The 24,125-nt window shown below is 36.9% G+C and overlaps 1 protein-coding gene across 1 annotated transcript in view; it reads right to left on the reverse strand.

The window, feature by feature from the left end:
- Positions 1-24,125, reverse strand: part of ATRX (ATRX chromatin remodeler) — a 331,615-nt gene that overhangs the window by 76,474 nt on the left and 231,016 nt on the right. Inside the window, 2 exon segments of the mRNA XM_030306144.1 lie at positions 7,128-7,234; positions 12,157-12,307. Coding sequence (XP_030162004.1) covers positions 7,128-7,234; positions 12,157-12,307 — 258 coding nt within the window.

Here is a 24,125-nt window from a genome sequence, read left to right on the forward strand (position 1 = left end):
AGGAGTCTCTTATGGGTTTGCCTCCCTCTCTGCTTGAAACTATTTTTCCCCTTCCCTTCCCCCATGATCTTCTGTTAAGTTTCTCAAATTCCACATATGAGTGAAAACATATGGTATCTGTCCTTCTCTGACTGACTTATTTCACTTAGCATAACACCCTCCAGTTCCATCCACATTGTCGCAAATGGCAGGATTTCATTCTTTCTCAGTGCCAAGTAGTATCCCATTGTATATACAAACCACATCTTCTTTATCCATTCATCAGTTGATGGACATTTAGGCTCTTTCTACAATATGGCTATTGTTGAAACTGCTGCTATAAACGTTGGGGTACTTGTGCCCCTATGAATCAGCACTCCTGTATCCCCTGTATAAATTCCTAGTAGTGCTATTGCTGGGTTGTAGGGTAGTTCTATTTTTTATTTTTTAAGGAACCTCCACACTGATTTCCAGAGCAGCTGCACCAGTTTGCATTCCCACCAACACTGCAAGAGGATTCCCATTTCTCCACATCTTCACCAGCAGCTGTTGTTTCCTGAGTTGTTAAGTTTAGCCACTCTGACCGGTGTGAGGTGGTATCTCAATGTGGTTTTGATCTGTATCTCCCTGATGATGAGTGATGTTGAGCATCTTTCCAAGTGTCTGTTTCTTTTGCCCATTTTTTGAATTAGATTATCTGTTTATTGTGGAATTGTAGTTCTTTATGTATTCTGGATATTAACCCCTTAAATGACATATGAGTTGCAAATGTTTTCTCCTGTACTGTAGGTTGCCTTTTTACTCTGACAAAATGTTAAATTTTATGTTATGTATATTTTACAATAATGCTATTGATAATGATGATAAAAACTACCCACAATAAAAGCCTAGGTCCAGATAGCTTCACTACTGAATTTTGGCAAACATTTTATTTTCATTTTTTTTTCAATATATGAAATTTATTGTCAAATTGGTTTCCATACAACACCCAGTGCTCATCCCAAAAGGTGCCCTCCTCAATACCCATCACCCACCCTTCCCTCCTTCCCACCCCCCATCAACCCTCAGTTTGTTCTCAGTTTTTTTTTTATATATGAAATTTATTGTCAAATTGGTTTCCATACAACACCCAGTGCTCATCCCAAAAGGTGCCCTCCTCAATATCCATCACCCACCCTCTCCTCCCTCCCACCCCCCATCAACCCTCAGTTTGTTCTCAGTTTTTAAGAGTCTCTTATGCTTTGGCTCTCTCCCACTCTAACCTCTTTTTTTTTTCCTTTCCCTCCCCCATGGGTTTCTGTTAAGTTTCTCAGGATCCACATAAGAGTGAAAACATATGGTATCTGTCTTTCTCTGTATGGCTTATTTCACTTAGCATCACACTCTCCAGTTCCATCCACGTTGCTACAAAGGGCCATATTTCATTCTTTCTCATTTCTGGCAAACATTTTAAAAAGAACTAACATCAATTCTTCCCAAACTCTTTCATTTTTTTTCAAACTCTTTCAAAAAACAGGAAAAGGAATACTTCCCAACTCATTAAAATGAGGGCAGTATTAGCCACATACCAAAACCAAATAGTAAAAGAAAACAAAACTGAAAACTAGTATCTCTTATGAATAAGGATGCACAAATCCTCAACAAAATATTAGAAAACAGAATCCAGCAACATATAAAGCGAATTATATACCATGACCAAATGGGATTTATCCCAGGCATGCAAGGTTGGTTTACTGACATTCAAAGTAATGTACCATATCAAAAGAATTTTAAAAACCCATATGATAATCTCAGTAGATGCAGAGAAATCATTTGACAATATCTAACACCATTCATGATAAAAAACAATTACAAAACTGGAAATAGAAAGGAACTTCCTCAGCTTCTATGAAAAAACTACAACACTATACTAATGGTGAAAGATCAGATTCTCTCTCCCCCAAGATTAAGAACAAGAAAAGGGCATCTGCTCTTGTCACTCAACACTGTACTAAGAGGTATAACCACGGAAATTGGTCAAGAAAAAGAAATAGAAGTAATCCACATTGGAAAGGAAAATATAAATTATCTTTATTTGCAAATAATATGATCTTGTATATGGAAAACCCTTTATCCACTTAAAAACTATTAGGACTAATAATTGAATTAATATGCAAAACTTAATTTTTTAAAAACATTTGCAAGACACAATCCAAAATTATTATTAAAAACAAAATTCCATTTAAATTACCATCAAAAAGAATAAAATAAGTAGGAATAAATTAACACACAACATGCAAAATGTATGTACTAAAAACTACAAAACACTTGTGAAAGAAAATTAAAGACTTAAATAAATCCTAAAACATCCTAGTTCATGGATCAGAAGACTGAATATTGTTAAGATGGCAATGCTTCCTAAAATGAAATAAAGATTCAACGTAATCCCTATCATAATCCCAATTAGAATCCTAATCAGAATCCCTGTGCTGACTTCTCTGTAGAAATTTACAAACTGATTTGAAAATTCATATGGAATTGCCAGGGACCCAGAATAGCCTAAACAATCTTGAAGAAGAACAAAACAGGATGATTCACTTTCAAAACTTACTTTCAAAGCAAAGATAATCAAGACAGTATGTTACTGGCATAAGGACTGATATAGATTAGTGGAATAGAACTAAGAATCAAGAAATAAGCCTACGGGTCTATGACCAGCTGATTTTCAACAAGGGTGCCAAGACCATTAAACAGGGAAAGAATAGTCCTTTCAAGAAATAGTGCAAGGATAACTGAATAGCCACAGCAAAAGACTGAAGTTGGACCTTTACTTCACATCATATATAGAAATTTGGACCTTAACTTCACATTATATATAGAAATCAACTCAAAATGGATCAAAAACCTAAATATAAGAGCAAAAGTTATACAATTCTTTGAAGGAAACAGGGATAAATCTTCATGAACATATCTGGCAATGGTTTTTTAGATATAACACCAACAGCACAAGTAACAAAAGAAAATACAGATCTCCTGGACTTCATCAAAAAGAATAACTTGTGTCCATCAAAAAACACTATCAAGAAAGTGAGGGGCATCTGGGTGGCTCAGTCAGTTAAGTGTCTGACTTCAGCTCAGATCATGATCTCGCAGTTCATGGGTTTGAGCCCTGCATCTGGCTCTGTGCTGACAGTTCAGAGCCTGGAGCCTGCTTCAGATTCTGTGTCTCCCTCTCTCACTGCCCCTCTCCCCCTCTCTCTCAAAAAAAAATGAATAAACACTAAAATTTTTTAAAAAAGAAAGTGAAATGACAACCCACAGAACAAGAAAAAATATTTGTGAATCATACATTTAATAAGAGCTTCATATGCAGAAAATATAAAACAAACCTCCTAAAACTTAACTCAATGACAAATAACTAAATTCAAAAATGGGCAAAGGACCTCAATAAACATTTCTCCAAAGATACAAATAGTCAATAAAAACATGAAAAGATGTTCAACATTATGAGTCATTAGAGAAATACAAATCAAAATCACAATGAGATACCACTTCATAGCCACTAGGATGGCTTTACAAGCTGGCCTTATTTTATTGTGATATTTCTCACATACTGTTTTTTCACAAATTGAAGGTTTGTGGCAACCCTGTGTCAAGCAAGTCTATTGGTACATTTGCGCACTCTGTGTCTCTGTGTCACATTTTGGAAATTCTAGCAATATTTCAAACTTTTTCATTATCATATTCGTTATGGTGACCCGTGTTCAGTAAAATCTGACATTACTATTGTAACTATTTTGAGGTACAACAAATTACACCCACTGAAGACAGAGAACTTCACTAATATGTGTTGCGTATGTTCTGACTGTTCCACCAACTGGCCAATCCCCCACATTTCTCCCTCTCCTCAGACCTTCCTATTTTCTGAGACACAATAATAATGAAATTGGGCCAATTAATAACCCTACACTTGGCCTCTAGGTGTTCAAGTAAAAGGAGGAGTCATGTTTCTCACTTTAAGTCAAAAGCTAGAAATGATTAAGCTTAATGAGGAAGGCATGTTGACAGATGCGATGGGCCTAAAGCTAGGCCTCTTCTGCCAGTTAGCCAAGTTGTAAATGCAAAGGAAAAGTTCTCCAAGGAAATTAAAAGTGCTACTCCAGTGAACACATGAATGTTTAAAGAAGCAAAACAGTCTTATTGCTGATGTGGAAAAAGTTTTAGTGGTCTGGATAGAAAATCAAACCAGTCATGACATTTCATTAGGCCAAAATCTAATCCAGAGCAAGGCCCTAACTCTCTCCAGTTCTATGAAAGCCAAGAGAGGTGAAGAAGCTGCAAAATAAAAGTTTAAAGCAAGCAGAGGTTGACTCATGAGATATAAAGAAAGTGGTCTCCATAACACAAAATTGCAAGGTGAAGCAACAAGTGCTGATGTAAAAGCTGTTGCAGGTTATCCAGAAGATCTAGCTAAAATAATTAGTAAAGGTGGCTATACTAAACAATGTATTTTCAATGTAGACAAAACAGCCTTCTATTACAAGATGATGTCATCTCTGACTTTCATAGCTAGAGAGAAGTCAATGCCTGGCTTCAAAACTCAAAGAACAGACTGACTCTCTTCTTAGGGGCTAATTCAGCTGGTAACTTTAAGTTGAAGCTAATGCTCATTTACTATTCTGAAAATCCAGGGCCTCTGAAGAATTAAGCTAAATCTACACTGCCTGTGCTCTATAAAGGGAACAACAAGGCCTGGATGACGGCACATCTGTTTTTGACCTGGTTTACTAAGTATTTTAAGTCCACTGTTGAGACCTACTGCTCAGGAAAAAAAAAGGCTTCTTTCAAAATATTACTGCTCATTGACCATGCACCTCATCAGCCAAGAAGTCTTATGAAAATGAACACAAGATTAATGTTGTTTTCATGATCTGCTAACACACCATTTATTCTGCAGCCCATAAATGAAAGAGTAATTTAAACATTCGAGTTTTATGATTTAAGAAATACATTTTGTAAGGCTGTAGCCTCAAAATAAATTGAAAACCTTCTGGAAAGCATTCACCATTCTAGGTGCTATTAAGAACATTTGTGGGGGCACGTGGGTGACTCAGTCAGTTAAGCATCCAACTTGATTTCAGTTCAGGTCATGATCTCATAGTTCATGGGTTCGGACCCACATTGGGTTCTGCACTGATGGTGCAGAACCTGCTTGGGATTCTCTCTCTCCCTCTCTCTTTGCTCCTCCCCTGCTTGCATGCATACACTCTCTCTCTCTTTCAAAATAAAAAGTAATAAAAAAGAACATTTGTGATTCATGGGAAGAGGTCAAAATATCGACATTTGGAAGAAGTTGAATCCAACCCTCATAGATGAATTTTAGAGGTTCAAGATTTCACTGGAAGAAATAACTTCAGATGTGATTGAAATAGCAAGACAACTGGAATTAGAAGTGAAGCCTGAGGGGTGCCTGGGTGGCTCAGTCGGTTAAGCATCCAACTCTTGGTTTCAGCTCAGGTCATAATCTCACACTTTAGTGGGTTTGATCCCTACATTGGGCTCCACCCTGGCAGCACAGAGCCTGCTAGGGATTTTCTGTCTCCCTCTCTACCCCTCCCCCACTCACACTGTCTCTCTCTTAAAATAAATAAACTTAAAAAAGTTTTTTGAAAAAAAAAAAGGGAAGTGAAGCCTGAAGATAGGACTGAATTGTTGCAATGTCAAGATAAAACTTGAACAGATGAGGATTTGCCTCTTACAGATGAGAAAAGGAAGTGGTTTCTTGAGATGGAATCTACTTCTGGTGAAGATGCTGTGAAGATCACTGAAATGACAACAAATGATCCAAAATGTTATATAAACATATTTGATAAAGCAGCAGCAGGGTTTGAGAAGACTGAATCCAATTTTGAAAGGAATTCTACTGGGGGCAAAATGTTATCAAACAGCATTGCATGCTACACAGAAACTGTTCATGTAAAAAGTCAATCAATGCAGCAAACTTCACTGCTGTCTTATTTTTTTAATGATTATTCATTTTTTGAGAGAGAGCGTGAGTGGGGGAGGGGCAGAGAGAGAGAGAGAGGGAGACAAAGAATCCAAAGCAGGCTCCAGGCTTTTTTGCAGTGGTCTGGAACCAAACCCTCAATATCCCTGAGGTATGCTTGTAATAAAACAAAGCAAAGCAAAGCAAAGCAAAGCAAAGCAAAGCAAAACAAAACAGAAGATAACTATTGGTGAAGATGTGGAGAAACTGGAACCCTTGTACACTGCTTGTGGAAATGTAAAATAGTACAGCCAGTAAGGAAAACAGTTTGGTGGTTCCTCAATAAGTTAAACATAAAATTACCACAATACCCAATAATTCCATTCCTAAGTATACAACCAAAAGAAGTGAAAACAGATGCTTAAATACTTGAATACAAATATTTATCATAGCACTGTTCACAACAGTCAAAAGGTGAAAACAACCCAGATATATATGAATGAATAAATGGATAATCAAAATGTGGGTATTATCCATACAATGGAATATTAGGTCTTTATTACCTAATGAATACAATATTGACACATGCTACAACATGGAATAACCCTGAAACACACTATATGAAAAAAAAACAGTCACAAAAAAACACATATTATATGAATCCCTTTATATGAAAGTTTCAGAACAGGTTAACCTATAGAAACAGAAAGTAGATTGATGAGTGACTGCTTAAGGTGTGAAGAGGTGGAAGGCACGGGTAGGAGGGTAACAGCTAAAGGGTACAGGGTTTCTTTGGTGGCGATTAAAATGGTTGAAAGTTGTGGTGATGGTTGCACAACTCCATGAATATACTAAAAACCAATAAACTGTTCACTTAAAATGGTTGAACTGCATGATATGTGAATTGTATCTCAATAAAGCTCTTTACAAAAACAAAAAAAACAAAAAATCTTATTTTATGTTACAATTCCAACAGTTAAGACCATATTTACCTAGATAAGGACAAGAAGAATGTGCAGAAAAAATGAATACATTAAAGTTGTGTGTCTGGGTAGTATTTTTTTCTTTTATTGTTAAAATGCTTGTAAAATACATTTAAACGAAGGTTTCAAAAATTATAATACAGTGCTCGCTTCGGCAACACATATACAAAAATTATAATACAGAAATGTTTGTAACTTACCTTTGTAAATAAGAGGTTTATCTTTATCTTCTGTCTTTTCCCTACTAGCCAATTCAAGAAAATCTTCAATCAAGTCCAGAGATATGAGAGACTGGCTGAAAACAAGGCTAAAAAAATGGAGAGTGTTCATGAATTAGAATATTCACATAGTAAAGATATCACTTCTTCCCAAATTGGTCTACAAATTCAACACAATTCTAATCAAAACTATAGTATGACTTTTGAGAAATTAACAAGCTGATTCTAAAGTTTATATGAGAATGCTGAGCACACACAGTACCCAAAACAACTTTGAAAAAGTTGGAGGCCTAACTTTATGTGATTTCAACGTTTACAAAGCTTAAGTAATCAGAATGTAGTGCTGATTAAGGGACAAGCACAAATCAATGGAACAGAATATAGGGTCCAGATATAGAAAGCCACACAATATAGTTAGCTAAATGGTTTTTTACAAAGAGCAGAGGCAATTCAGTGGAAAAAGGATAATTTTTTCAACAATGATCTTGGCAAAATTCAACATCCATATGCAAAAAAAAAAAAAAAAAAGAATTTTGGCCTAAATCTCACACTTTATACAAAAAGTAATTCAAGATGCAGCATAAATATAAATTTAAAATGTTAAACTGTAGAATGTTTAAAAAACACAATTAAGAAAATTCGTGTAACTTGGGGTTAGACAAACAATTCTTAGAACACCAAAAGTATGATCTACAGGAAAAAAGCTGATAAACAGGATTTCAGAAAATTTAAAACTTTTATTGTATAAAAGACACTACTTAGTGAATATGATAAAAAAGTCTTATTAAAAGTATTTGAGTAATTTTAGACTTATACACATTCTAAAACACTTTGTTATTCCATTTCAAATATGTCTGCAGATTCCTGATTCTCCATCCCAATAGTTTTCTAACTCCTGATTTTAGCCATGAAAATGGCTTATGCGGTATTAAATATAATAAATAATTTCAATATAATTACTATATAGTGATTCAACACTTCTATACAACACCTGATGCTCATCACAAGTACACTCTTTAATCCCCATCACCTGTTGAACCTGAAACTACAATTACATTGTATGTTAACTAACTGGGACTTAAATAAAAAAAATATACACACACACACACACACACACGTGTGTATACATACACATAAAATCAGGGTGCCTTGGGGGAGAAGAAGGTAAAAGTGTCACTGGCCCCTTAGCCTTTGCTCTAGGTCACCAACTTTCAAGGGCTCTGAGAAACAGTTTGAAAATCACTACTCTCATCTATCCCTTTGGTGAGAAGTGGACATAATTATACACAGGAAATGAAAAAAAAATCTAGAAAGAGAATGAAGGAAGGCTCATTCTCTCCCTTACATATGCAAACAAAGTAGGTTAGTATATAAGGAACTAGACATCTGTCCAAGCAGTTTGGTTTTAATTGATTCTGAAAGCTGTACTATAAGAGAACAATGCTTTTATGACTCCAGAAGATCCTTCAACACTCAATGCTGGATGTCTTCAGATTTAGTAGAACTAAAAAGAACAACTCAAGTTATGAAACAGCTGTTGGAGTTAACAACATATGCACTGGCTATTGTATGACTTCCTAAACTCTGCATGCACTATGGAAGTCTAATGTCTCCTAGTTGGTACTCCTGGTATACTGGTAAGGAAATGAATTTATTCCCAATACTAAGTGTAAATGACCAATGGCCTTGATCCCTCAGGAGGTTGATTATCTTTCCCAGAATCAAAACCTTTACTGAATCACTTCTTTCTGAGCTACAGATTAAGTTTCTTGCAATTCCTATAACTAGGAAACTTATTCTTAGAAATACTAATTATTTATTTAATTGGAATTAATCTGGAATTTGGGTTACTATTCTGGAAAAAGGTTGACTTGAGTCAGCATTAAGACTGGTTCTGGGAACCACTGAGCTCAGAAAAACCTCACTATGAAAAAGGTGGTATTATTAGGATTAAGTGGCTACATACTAATGGTTATCTCTGTTAACTTTTTCTAGTTGCAGATAACATGAAAAACTACTGCCCGGATTGGTAATAATTTTCAAACTTGTATAAACTACCTTGGCTTTATCTATTTTATTAGTGACTCCTATGAAAATATAAAATCAATACAAATCAAATTCATACATATATAAAAAATCTGGAAAATTAAAATTTAATCAAATTTTAATATTTGAATGACAGAAAACAAGTTAGAAGGGCTGGACTGAAACCAGTAGTGTACTGGAATTAGCTATAACTAGCTTGGAACAGGAAAGTAGATTGTTAGCATTTCTTCCCCCCACTGACATCATGATGATAGCTTAAAATTGAACATGGCAGTATTTGACTATGAAAATCAGCAAATGTTACAAATTAGAGCTTTTCTTTCTTGCTTCATTTCCTTTTGTGCTATTATTTTTCTGAAGAGTCAGTTGTTAAACACTTATCAACACACCATTGGCTAAAATCACTGGAATTCATTTATCTTTTGCCCCATGAAATATCAAGTTTACACTTGGGTCAAAAGATCAACTGCACAAATAGAGAATAGAAAAATCTGATTTAACAGCAGTTCTTCTTTAAAAAATAAACGAGAGTCTCAGTTGACCATGAGTTCAATATGAACCAACAGTGTTACTTAGATGTTGGAAAACCTCTCTATTGGACCGCATGGATGAACTATAGGGTCCAGAATAAACAAGAACCTGCTTTACTATAACTCTGTGTTAATAAAAACTCAGTTGAAGTGTTTTGTTTGCTGTGACCATATTTTGAGATGGGTGCTAAAAAACTGAAATATGTTTAAAACCTATGAAATTAGGCCATACAAAGAATAGATCAATGCAGAGGAAAAAAAAAAAGCTAAAAGTGACAAGAGAGATGAACCCACCATTATCTGAAAAGGAGACAATTAAAACAGTAGTACTGATGTCTGCAACCTGCATTGGAAGGCACCAGGAAAATAAGATGGATAGATAAATAGATACGTAATAAAGACAGTACAATGAAATATAGAATATAGTATAGATGCTAGGTGATAGGTATATGGGTATTCACTGTAAAATTCTTTCTGTTTTTATGTTTGAAAACTTCCATAAGGAAATGTTGGACAAATAAAGAATAGTGGTAATCACAGTTAAGGAAATGCATAGTTTTATAGTACTAGCACTGATAATGTCTATCAGTTGGGCTTATAACTAAAAAAATATCACTGTAAGAGTGTAAAAAAAGCAAAAGATATGTTCAATTTTAAACCACAAGGAAAATGTATAGGGATAAAGTACAAACTAAAGATAAGGATACAATTTCTAAAAATTTGAAGTATTCAACTATAGGTAGCCTTCTGAAATGGCAAATGTTCTACCATAGGAGAGGCTACGAGAACATCATGATGAAAATGGTGGAAGAGATTCTTGCACTGCCTAGGAAATTAAAAGACCACTAAAATCCCTTCCATATTCTTAAAATTCTTGTATGGTACCCAAATAAAAATTAATTTTAAACTACAGAAGTTGATAGCAGAAAAGAGCAAAGCATGTCAGAGCAATCATTTCTCCTGACTTCTTAGGAATGCTGAATTCAAATATCCACTTTTTACTTGCATCTTCTATGGATATCTAATAGGGCTCTCAAACTTAACATAGCCAGAACAGACTTCTTTACAATGTCTAATAAACGTAGTTCTTCCCTATTCTCCATTTTAGTAAGTAGCACCAGAATTCACCAGCCTCCTGGTCTGGAAGCCTAGGAGTCATTTTTGACTACTCTTATTGCCCTGAATTTAATGTACTAAATCCTGTTATTTCTATTCCAAAACATGTCCTTTACCTCCAATACTGTCACTCCATTCATCACATATCTGAACCACTTGTTTCTGTGTAAATAAAGTCGTAATATACAACAAAAATAAATTTTATCGAGTAATTACTAAGTGCAAGATATAGTAAGTTAATAAAAATAATAAAACACTCTGTGTCTTCAAACAACTCACTATCCAGTGAAAAGACATACAAGTATATTAGAATGCATTAACATTAGGGTTGCCTGGGTGGCTCAGTCAGTTGAGCGACTGACTTCAGATCAGGTCATGATCTCACGGTTTGTGAGTTCGAGCCCCGCATCGGGCTCTGTGCTGACAGCTCAGAGCCTGGAGCCTGCTTCTGATTCTGTGTCTCCCTCTCTCTCTGCCCCTCCCCCACTCATGCTCTGTCTCTGTCTCAGAAATAAACATTAAAATTTAAAAAAAATTTAAAAAAAAGAATGTATTAACATTAGAGGTATATTAAAAGATGGATTAGAAATATTAATAGCAGATCTACCTCCTTCCAAGAGTTAAAAGAAGTGAGTTTGAAAGTTTTTAAGATAAAAGGTTTATTTCAGCCTTATGTTAAACTGTTATTAAAGAATCACAGACACATTTTTAAAATATTTTATGATCAGATGTTGGGACCTTATAACAACCTAAACAGTAAGTATGGTTCAAAACATTAAAAGTATGTTTTCTGAATAGTAATTTGAAGGATGAGAGTGGAAGGCAGGGACGCAAGGAAGGGAATGGGGACACAAATGCTAGAAGTAAAACAAACAGGAACAAAAACAAAGGAGAAATTATGGAGAATAGTCAAAGAGGTGAAATACAGTCTGAAGGGCACTAGATTTGGAGATTAAAAGGTCACTAACTGACTTTAGGGGGAAAAAATCTCAATAAAGTAACATGGTAGAAACCACACTACATGGATTGAAAAATAAGTTTAAAGATAGTGAAATATAGATATCCATCAGAGGCTTGGCTCAAAGAAATAAGTTCAAGGTGCAATAGCCAGAAAGGGAAAACCGCAATGAAGAAATAACCAGAATATGCACTCAGAACTAGTGGCTTAGAAGGAAGACAGTGGTCTATCACTACATTAACCAAAAAAATTACATCTTTCTAAGGAAGAAAACAAAACAGATTTCTTCAAATAAATTGTTTAAACAACAGAATGATTATTAAAAAGGTTCATTTACAGAATAAAAATAGGAGAAACTTACACTTTATCCCCAATTTCCTCTGCCATTCGAAGAATTTCAAAGAGAAGTACCATTTTTCCAGAATGTTCTAAAACCTCAGCATCAGCATCTGTAACAAAATCTTTGTACCAGTCTGGAGCTGGGCTGCTTGGATTAGAAGAAGTAGCTTTACCTAAATAAAACAAATGAAACATAAATAAGTAGGCAAATAAGAAAACTGAAAGATCCTGAAAGAAGGATTAAGACAGGCACCAAGAGAAAGAGGAGAGAGAGGGAGAGAGGGGAAGGAAGAAGAGGAGAGGGGAGAGGGGGATGACAGGGAGGGAGGGCACCCTCTTGCAAAAAGAGGGAAAAAAAGACCACCCCAGGAAAGAGAGAGTTATACTGTGAGAAAAAGACACAAGGTGGGGGAGTAGAGCAGAGGGGACAAACCCACCCTAGGAGAGGGAGAGAAAGAGACAGGGAGTCAGACACACACAAACACACATGTTTGGATGCAAAAGAAGAAAAACATTGAGTGGGAGCAGGCACATCAAGTGAGAGAGTAAGCAAGAGAAAGACCCTGAGAAAGTACAACTATGAGAAACAGTGCCTGGGAGTGAGAGACTCAGAAAAACAGAGACCCTAAGAGGCAAAGCCCCAAGGCACTGAGAGAGTATAACTCCCAACACACATCCCAAGAGACAGAGACTAGGAGAGAAAAAAGACCTAGAGAACCAAAGAAAGACAGAGAAAGGTAGGGAGGAGAGGAGGGAGGGAAGAGACAGACTGACTCAGAGATCAAGAGAGAAAAGATCTTAGGGGCATGAAACATTTCTCTTTCCTAACAGAATTCTGGAAAACAAACAAGGATTGATCCCAGAATGATGATATCATGTTAAATCATTTTCTTATTTTCCCCGCAAACTTTTGACTATAAAAGATATAAGAAGAAAGTAATACAAAATAATCCATTAATATCTAAACATAAACAGTTCAATTCAAAACAAGGAACATAAAGGTTTACCTGCTTTTTGTACCTTCCCTGAACTGCTTTTTAATGCAAACTATTTTAAATTTTTACACATTTTTGTTATAAACAAAATATTTTATACATTCACAAAAGTATATAGAATATAATGAACAGCAGTGTTTCCCACATCCAATCTTTATTAAATTTTACCACTTATTAATTAAATCTGCTTCTGATGCAGTTGACGAATAATATGTAACCATACCCAATTGCATCCTCTTCTATCCCTCCCTTCTTTCTAGGAGGTTTCTAAAATCCCAACTTATAAAACTCTCTAGATTTACAGGGCATTAAGATATGTGAAATAAGTCAGACTCCTAAGGGAAAATACCATATGATTCTGCCCATAAGCGGAATCTTAAAAAATGAATTAAAAAAAAGCAGAATCAGATATATAAATACAGAGAACAAACAGTGTTGCCAGAGGGGAAGAGGATGGGCAGACAAAATGGGTGAAGGGGAGAGGGACATACAGGCCTCTGGTTATGGAATGAGTTAACTCATGGGAATCTAAAAACAAAGCAAAACAAATGAATAAACAAAAAGCAGTATCAGACCTATAAATACATAGAACAAATCAAGCCATGAGAATAAAAGGCACAGCATAAGGAATACAGTTAATGATATTAATAGCAATATAACAGGACAAATGATAGCCACATTTGTGGGGAATATAGCATAATGCATAAACTTGTCAAATCACTAAGTTGTACACCTGAAACTAATGTAATATTGAGTCAACTACACTTAAAAAAGGTAAAAACACAAATATATATAAATCAAAATAAAATAAAACCCTCAATTCTATATTTACTATTTTTGTGTATGTTTTTATATTTTCACTACACATGTATGCCTAAACCCTATATTACCTTTCATGTTTTTAAACTACATGTAATGAGTACATACTGGATGTATCTTTATATGATTTATTTCTTCAATAAATGTAGCTTATCATTTTTCATTCAAAGTGAGACTTACTTAATCACTCTAACCTCTATGTAGAATTCCACTGCCCAAATATACCATCATTTTTAGCTCTCCTCATAGACATTATGGCATCTCATCAGTCCCTCTCATAGACATGTAGATCATTTCTAATTTTTGGCAACTGTCAAAAGAACACTCAATGTTGTTATACTTTTCTAGAATATGGTCTATCTCATAAGTTTTAAATTTTAGGGCATAAACTTATACATGTGATATTTAAAATTCTCACTAAAAATAACTGTAGTCTTTATCAAAAACTTCTATTATCTGAGGCTCTAGAGAATCTAATTAGGCTGTTAGTTTTGTGTGTTAACTTTTGTCAGGCTTGCTGCTAACTCATATCGTGGCTAACGTTTCCTGAAGATAATAGTTTCCTTGATTATTCTGTAATTTTTTTAATGTGAGATTTATTGTCAAATTGGTTTCCATACAACACCTAGTGCTCATCCCAACAGGTGCCCTCCTCAATACCCCTCACCCACCCTCCCCTCCCTCGAAACCCCATCAACCCTCAGTTTGTTCTCCGTTTTTAAGAGTCTTTTAAGTTTTGGCTCCCTCCCTCTCTTTTTTTTTTTTTACCTTCCCCTCCCCCATGGTCTTCAGTTAAGGTTCTCAGGATCCACATAAGAGTGAAAACATACAGTATCTGTCTTTCTCTATATGACTTATTTCACTTAGCATAACACTCTCCAGTTCCATCCACGTTGCTACAAAAGGCCATATTTCATTCTTTCTCATTGCCACGTAGTATTCCATTGTGTATATAAACCACAATTTCTTTATCCATTCATCAGTTGATGGACATTTAGGCTCTTTACATAATTTGGCAGTTGTTGAAAGTGCTGCTATAAACATTGGGGTACAAGTGCCCCTATGCATCAGCATTCCTGTATACCTTGGGTAAATTCCCAGCAGTGCTATTCCTGGGTCATAGGGTAGGTCTATTCTTAATTTTTTGAGGAGCCTCCACACTGTTTTCCAGAGCGGCTGCACCAGTTTGCATTCCCACCAACAGTGCTAGAGGGTTCCCGTTTCTCCACATCCTCTCCAGCATCTATAGTCTCCTGATTTGTTCATTTTGGCCACTCTGACTGGCGTGAGGTGATATCTCAGTGTGTTTTTAATTTGTATTTCCCTGATGAGGAGTGATGCTGAGCCTCTTTTCATGTGCCTGTTGGCCATCTGGATGTCTTCTTTAGAGATGTGCCTATTCATGTTTTCTGCCCATTTCGTCACTGAATTATTTGTTTTTCGGGTGTGGAGTTTGGTGAGTTCTGTATAGATTTTGGATACTAGCCCTTTGCCCGATATGTCATTTGCAAATATCTCTTCCCATTCTGTTGCTTGCCTTTTAGTTTTGTTGACTGTTTCCTTTGCAGTGCAAAAGCTTTTTATCTTCATGAGATCCCAATAGTTCATTTGCTTTTAATTCCCTTGCCTTTGGGGATGTGTCAAGTAAGAAATTGCTGCGCCTGAGGTCAGAGAGGTTTTTTCCTGCTTTCTCCTCTAGGGTTTTGATAGTTTCCTGTCTCACATTCAGGTCCTTTACCTATTTTGAGTTTATCTTTGTGAATGGTGTAAGAAAGTGGTCTAGTTTCATTCTGCATGTTGCCATCCAGCTCTCCCAAAACCATTTGTGAAAGAGATTGTCTTTTTCCATTGGATATTCTTTGCTGCTTTGTCAAAGATTAGTTGGCTATACTTTTCTGGGTCTAATTCTGGGGTTTCTATTCTACTCCATTGGTCTATGTGTCTGTTTTTGTGCCAGTACCATGCTGTCTTGATGATTACAGCTTTGTAGTAGAGGCTAAAGTCTGGGATTGTGATGCCTATCACTTTGGTCTTCTTCCTCAAAATTACTTTGGCTATTCAGAGTCTTTTGTGGTTCCATACAAACTTTAGGATTGTATGTTCTAGCTTTCAGAGGAATGCTGGTGCAATTTTGTTGCATGGAATGTGTAGACTGCTTTGGGTAGTATTGACATTTTAACAATATTTATTCTTCCAATCCATGAGCACGGAATGCTTTTCCATTTCTGTCTTCTTCAATTTCCTTCATAAGCTTTCAAAAGTTTTCAGCTCACAGATCTTTTACATCTTTGGTTAGGTTTATTCCTAGGTATTTTATGATTCTCGATGCAACTGTGAGTGGGATCAGTTTCTTTACTTGTCTTTCTGTTGCTTCATTGTTAGTGTATAAGAATGAAACTGATTTCTGTACATTGATTTTGTATCCTGCAACTTTGCTGAATTCATGTATCAGTTCTAGCAGACGTTTGGTGGAGTCTATCGGGTTTTCCATGTATAATATCATGTCGTCTGCAAAAAGTGAAAGCTTGACTTCATCTTTGCCAATTTTGATGCCTTTGATTTCCTTTTGTTGTCTGCTTACTGATGCTAGCACTTCCAACACTATGTTAAACAACAGCAGTGAGAGTGGACATCCCTGTCGTGTTCCTGATCTCAGGGAGAAAGCGCTCAGTTTTTCCCCATTGAGGATGATATTAGCTGTGGGCTTTTCATAAATGGGTTTGATGATGTTTAAGGATGTTCCTTCTATCCCAACTTTCTCGAGGGTTTTTATTAAGAAAGGGTGCTGAATTTTGTCAAATCCTTTTTCTGCATCGATTGACAGGATCATATGGTTCTTATCTTTTCTTTTATTGATGTGATGTATCACATTGATTGATTTGCGAATGTTGAAACAGCCCTGCAGCCCACGAATGAATCCCGCTAGATCATGGTAAATAATTCTTTTTATATGCTGTTGAATTCGATTTGCTAGTATCTTATTGAGAATTTTTGCATCCATATTCATCAGGGATATTGGCTTGTAGTTCTCTTTTTTTACTGGGCCTCTGTCCGGTTTAGGAATCAAAGTAATGCTGGCTTCATAGAATGAGTCTGGAAGTTTTCCTTCCCTTTCTATTTTTTGGAATAGCTTGAGAAGGTTAGGTATTATCTCTGCTTTAAATTTCTGGTACAATTCCCCTGGGAAGCCATCGGGTCCTGGACTCTTATTTGTTGGGAGATTTTTGATAACTCGTTCAATTTATTCACTGGTTAAGTTCAAGTTTTCTATTTCTTCCTGTTTGAGTTTTGGAAGTGTGTGGGTATTTAGGAATTTGTCCATTTCTTCCAGGTTGCCCAGTTTGTTGGCATATAATTTTTCATAGTGTTCCCTGATAATGGCTTGTATTTCTGAGGGATTGGTTGTCATAATTCCATTTTCATTCATGATTTTATCTATTTGGATCATCTCCCTTTTCCGTTTGAGAAGCGTGGCTAAAGGTTTATCAATTTTGTGTGTTTTTTCAAAAAACCAACTCTTGGTTTCACTGATCTGCTCTACAGTTTTTTTAGATTCTATATTGTTTACTTCTGCTCTACTCTTCATTATTTCTCTTCTTCTGCTGGGTTTGGGGTGTCTTTGCTGTTCTGCTTCTATTTCCTATAGGTGTACTGTTAGATTTTGTATTTGGGATTTTTCTTGTTCCTTGAGACAGGCCTGGATTGCAATGTATTTTCCGCTCAGGACTGCCTTCGCTGCATCCCAAAGCATTTGGATTGTTGTGTTTTCATTTTCATCTGTTTCCATATATTTTTAAATTTCTCCTCTAATTGCCTGGTTCACCCATTCATTCTTTAAAAGGGTGTTCTTTACTTCCATACTTTTGGAGGTTTTCCTGACTTTTTCTTGTGGTTGATTTCAAGTTTCATAGGACTGTGGTCTGCAAGTGTGCATGGTATGATCTCAATTCTTTTACAATTATGAAGGGCTGTTTTGTGACCCAAAATAGTATGCGATATATCTTGGAGAATGTTCCATGTGCACTTGAGAATAAAGTATATTCTGTTGCTTTGGGATGCAGAGTTCTAAATAGATCTGCCAAGTCCATCTAATCCAATGTATCATTGAGGGCCCTTGTTTCTTTATTGATCCTGTGTCAAGATGATCTATCCATTGTTGTAAGTGGAGTATCAAAGTCCCCTGCAATTACCATTCTTTTCAATAAGGTTGCTTGTGTTTGTGATTGTTTTATACATTTGGGGGCTCCCGTATTTGGCACATAGACATTTATAATTGTTAGCTCTTCCTCATGGACAGACCCTGTAATTATTACATAATGCCATTCTTCATCTCTTGTTACAGCCTTTAATTTAAAGTCTAGTTTGTGTGATATAAGTATGGCTACTCCAGCTTTCTTTTGACTTCCAGTAGCATGATAGATAGTTCTCCATCCCCTCACTTTCAATCTGAAGGTGTCCTCGGGTCTAAAATGAGTCTCTTGTAGATAGCAAATAGATATGTTTTGCTTTTTTATCCATTCTGATACCCTATGTCTTTTGGTTGGAGCATTTAGTCCATTTACATTCAGTGATATAATTGAAAGATATGGGTTTAGAAGTCATTGTGATGTCTGTAGATGTCATGCTTGTAGTGATGTCTCTGGTACTTTGTGGTCCTTGCAACATTTCACTCACAGAATCCCCCTTAGGATCTCTTGTAGGACTGGTTTAGTGGTGATGAATTCCTTCAGTTTTTGTTTGTTTGGGAAGACCTTTATCTCTCCTTCTATTTTTAAAGACAGACTTGCTGGATGAAGGATTCTCGGCTGCATTTTTTTTTTTTCTGTTCATCACATTGAAGATTTCTTGCCATTCCTTTCTGGCCTGCCAAGTTTCAGTAGGTAGGTCAGCTACTACCCTTATGTGTTTACCTTTGTAAATTAGGGCCTGTTTATTCCCTAGCTGCTTTCAGAATTCTCTACTTTATCCTTGTATTTTGCCAGTTTCACTGATATGTCATGCAGAACATCGATTCAAGTTACATCTGAAGGGAGTTTTCTGTGTGCCTCTTGGATTTCAATGCCTGTTTCCTTCCCCAGATCAGGGAAGTTCTCAGCTATAATTTGTTCAAGTACACCTTCAGCCCCTTTCTCTGTCTCTTCTTTTTCTTCTTCTGGTATTACCATGATATGGATATTGCTCTGTTTGATTGCGTCACTTAGTGCTCTAATTCTCCCCTCATACTCCTGGATTTTTTTAATCTTTTTCTCAGCTTCCTCTTTTCCATAATTTTATCTTCTTATTCACCTATTCTCTCCTCTGCCTCTTTAATCCGAGCTGTGGTTGCCATTTTATTTTGCACCTCATTTATAGCATTTTTTAGCTGCTCCTGACTATTTCTTAGTCCCTTGATCTCTGTAGCAATAGATTCTCTGCTATAGAGAAAAAATTCGTCTATACTTTTTTGAAGCCCAGAGATTAACTTTATGACCATTATTCTAAATTCTTGTTCCATTATATTGCTTAAATCATTTCTGATCAATTCATTAGCTGTTGCTACTTCCTGGAGTTTGTTTTGAGGAGAGTTCATCCGTTTTGTTATTTTGGATAGTCCCTGGGGTGTTGCCAAACTGCAGGGCACGTCCCCTGTGCTGTCTGGAGTAACTTGTTTTCGTGGGTGGGGCCGCAGTGAGACCTGATGTCTGTCCCCAGCCCACAGATGGGGCCACAGTCAGACTGGTGTGTACCTTATCTTCCCCTCTCCCAGGGGCAGGACTCACTGTGCAGAGGTGTGGCCCCTACCTGGGCTCCTTGCACACTGCCAGGCTTGTGGTGAGACTTGGATGGGATCTGGCCAAGGGCGTATTAGAAGGGGTGGATCCGCAAGGTGTACAGAGGCAGGAGGGGCAGGTTTAGCTAGCTTTGCCTTTGGTGGTCCCCTGCGGGAGGAGCCCTGCAGCTCTGGTAGGGAGGCAGACCAGTCGGAGGGATAGATCCACAGAAGCACAGCGTTGGGTGCTTGCACTGTGCAAGGAGGTTCAGTGATGGGAACTGGTTCCCTTTGGGATTACGGCTGGGCGATGGGAGAGGGAGATGGCGCTTGCCAGCACCTTTGTTCCCCGCCGAACTGAGCTCTGTCTCCTGGGGCTCAACAACTCTCCCTCCTACTGTCCTCTCGCCCTCCTGCTCTCTGAGCAGAGCTGTTGACTTTTAACATTCCAGATGTTAAGTCCCGCTGACTGTCAGAACTCATGCAGTCCGCCCCTCTGCTTTTGCAATCCAGACTTCAGGGGCTCTGCCTTGCTGGGCAGGCTGCCCCTCCACTGTCCCGGCTCCCTCCTGGCAGTCCGTGTAACATGCACCGCCTCTCCGCCCTTCCTAACCTCTTCTGTGGGCCTCTTGACTACACTTGGCTCCAGAGAGTCCGTTCTGGTAGGTTTCTGGAGGTTTTCTGGGTTATTTAGGCAGGTGTGGGTGGAATCTAAGTGATCAGCAGGACAAGGTGAGCCCAGTGCCCTCCTATGCAGCCATCTTTCGCCGGAACTCTCCTCTATAATTTTTATTGTCATCTCACTTTCAGTGTATTTGTAATATGTGAGAATCCTTGGTAAAGGTCATACATCTCCGTACTTATTCTGCATCTGCTTCTGCCAGGTGCTCCAAAGGATCAACTACCCCGAATTACTTTTGAGGTATTTCAGCTTGAGATTTTTAGACTAAGTAATGTACATTCAAATCATAACCTATATAAGGGAAAGCCCAAGATTATGAATGCAAAGAAACTATTTTTCTCAACCCAGAGACCAGGGTGAAACAGATAAACTCTGCCATCTACCTGGATTGATGGGCACATTTTTTTTCTATCCTATTCTTCAATGGACTATATATACCCTTTAGAGATTCAGGTTTAATCTGGGTTCAAAGAACTCTCCACCTCATAGAGGGCTCAAGGCCTTGTATCATATCACTGAGTAAGTGAAAGCCAAAGCTGCTAGTCACAAGACTAGCATATCCCTAGGGCTTCCATAGCATACCTTGAATGGTTTAAATTATCAGTTCCTTTTTTTGTGTGTGTCTGGGTCCTGGTAATTTCCATTACTTATAGATAGCTCATTAAGTACTGATATTCAAACCACAATGAACTATTATCTAAACATGTCACATATTTCCAAGAATCCATACCTTTCCTTGAAGGTCTTGTTATTTTCTCCCATTCTTTGCAAGGCAAACTTCTATTTATGCTTCACTATCCTTCAAGAGTCACCTAAAATTGCATCTTAGAAAAGCCTGCTTTGCAAGGCTGGCTCTGGGTACTTGAATGGTAAACAGCTCTCTGTACTAATATAAAACTTTCCCTGATGAGAATGACTCACTGTGCCTAGATTGGCTTATTCTGAACATATATTTTCTTTCTGAGAGGCTGAAATTTGGTATGCATCAGACAGACAGTGTTTAAAACATATATAAAAAAACTTAGACACTTGGGTCTCTAATGAATGAGCTTCTTTGGTAGATGACACTTCACATGTTGTTATAACTTATTTCTGAAGAAATCAGTACATCTCGAGTGACTCCACTGGGAGAAGACTCTTGGAAGGTTATGCCTGGTTTCCTCTGGACTCTATGTGCCTTTTCCCTTTGCTGATTTTGCTTTGTACCCTTTGATTGTAAGAAATCATAGACCTGAATATAACTATATGCTGAGTCCCTGTGAATCACTGAACCTCAGGGTGGTCTTGGGGGCCACTGACAAATAGCTTATCAAGCAAATGTTAACTAAACTCCATTCTACAATTAGTCAACTGGCCAAGTAACAAATTCCTTTAGGGAATTCTGCAGTTCCACAGATCACACATAACTTCAGCAATGGTTACCCACTAAGGGTAATTTATCTAAGGTGAAAATGTTAGCAATAAAAAATGCTGGCAGTAAGTTAGTAACAATGTGGTAGCAAAAAAAAAAATGTGGTAGCTAGGTAAGAAGTCTTGGATAGATGATAATTTCTGTGCAAATACAAAAGATTCCATTTGAATTTTGATCCTATTGGATATAATCACAATACTCTATAGTAATGTCTAAAAAACTAAAAACTGGTTTAGAAATACAAGGGCTACTCCAGTTAATGAATATCCTGAATATCTAATTAAAACTTACAAACAGGTATTTTATGTTGAATATTCTTATTTCATCATCCACATGGATTAACTATTACTTCTGTTATAACCTCGTCCTTATATACATGACAAGAAAAAGTAAATTAATTAATCAAAGCCACTTCTTAATATCCACTCTGGATATCACAAAATGTTTACAAGGTAAGGCACAAAAGGAATACAAACGAACAGCAACATTACCTGTAATTTCTTGAAGCACATTTTTCTAAATATATATGTAACTACATTTGCAGCAAGATACACAGCAGTTTTATAAGAAAAAGCATATCTTTAAAGTATTATGTATCTATATAGTACTAGTAGTAGAATGTTAAACTCCATGAGTGTATTTTGTTCACTGATATAACCCAAGCTTCTACAGCAGTGCTTGGCACATAGTAAGCACTCAAATAAATATTTGTCAAATGAATAAATGTGGTTTATTAGTGCTAATTTTATGCTCCTATATCACATACAAGGATTCTGTCACAGAAGTTTATACCCATATAATAAATTACAGACATTTTAAAGTGTAAATGCTCACCAATGAAGCTTACTCTAAAAATAGTGAAATAATAATGAATTGAATACTTTGTAGTTTACATAGTCATTTCCTCATAAAAAGACTGTCCTTCTAATAAAATACTGAAAAATAGAAATAGGGATGCCATAAGGTTAACTTAAAAGACATATTCAAGATATTGCTTCTGAAAACATTCAGAAAGCTACTGTAAAAAGAAACAGCAACTCATTGAAAGTAAAAATGAAATATGCAGTGAAAATCATAGCTCAATTATAACCACCTACTTAATTAATATTCATTTCAAATTCTAAATGCAACATTTTAACCCTTTAATCCTTCCTATTTAGGTTTTCTTACATTTCCTATGAGAAAGTAATTATATATAACTTTTAATTTTTTTTAAGTTGATTTATTTATTTTGAGAGAGAGAGAGAGAGGGAGACTGCCTAAGTAAGGTAGGCACAGAGAAAGAGGGAGAGGGAACTCCAAGCACGCTCTGCGCTGTAAGCCCAGAGCCCGACAGGGGGCTTGAACTCACGAACCCTGCGATCATGACCTGAACCGAGATGAACAGTAGGAGGCTTAACCAACTGAGCCACTGAGTTGCCAAGAAAATAATTATTTTTGTAAAAAGCTACACAATACCTATTATATGTGTCTATACACTATGATCTACTCAGTCTTATTTGGAGTAATCTAGATCTAAATTACAAAAATATGAGATAGAGGAAAAGCATGAATGGGGAAAGGACAGAAAGAGAGGGGGGGGGGGCGCCTGGGTGGCGCAGTCGGTTAAGCGTCCGACTTCAGCCAGGTCACGATCTCTCAGTCCGTGAGTTCGAGCCCCGCGTCGGGCTCTGGGCTGATGGCTCAGAGCCTGGAGCCTGTTTCCGATTCTGTGTCTCCCTCTCTCTCTGCCCCTCCCCCGTTCATGCTCTGTCTCTCTCTGTCCCAAAAATAAATAAACGTTGAAAAAATAAAAATAAAAAAAAAAAAGAAAGAGAGGGAGGGAGAGAATCCCAAGCAGACTCTGCCCTGTCAGCACAGAGTCTGATGCTGGGCTTGAACTCATGAACTGTGAGATCATGACCTGACCCTAAACCAAGAGTTGGATGCTTAACCAACTGAGACACCCAGGTACCCCCCAAAATAGATTTTTATCATCAATTTGTTCTGGAAAATATTTCTAATAAACTATACATGTACACAGCTGAAGAAAATATAAGATACATCTACATATGAATGACTTCTATTTGACTGTACACACCTAAAATGTAAAGACCTTAGACAAGCAGTCAAAATTTGTCATTTGGGACTCACAACCTTCCCTATCTGCTTTTAAGTTCATGACATATAGTCAGCCACCTACTCTCTGCCCCAATTCCTTCCAACCATTTTTATATGATGACATATATGGAAAACAATACTATTTACATAGCAACCCAGAGAAAATGGAAGAGGTTGCTCATTTCTAGAGGTGACCCAGCTACCTCAGTACCCACTTGTACTTGTAAGTGACAAA

Source organism: Lynx canadensis, chromosome X (assembly GCF_007474595.2).
Source record: "Lynx canadensis isolate LIC74 chromosome X, mLynCan4.pri.v2, whole genome shotgun sequence".
NCBI lineage: Eukaryota > Metazoa > Chordata > Mammalia > Carnivora > Felidae > Lynx > Lynx canadensis.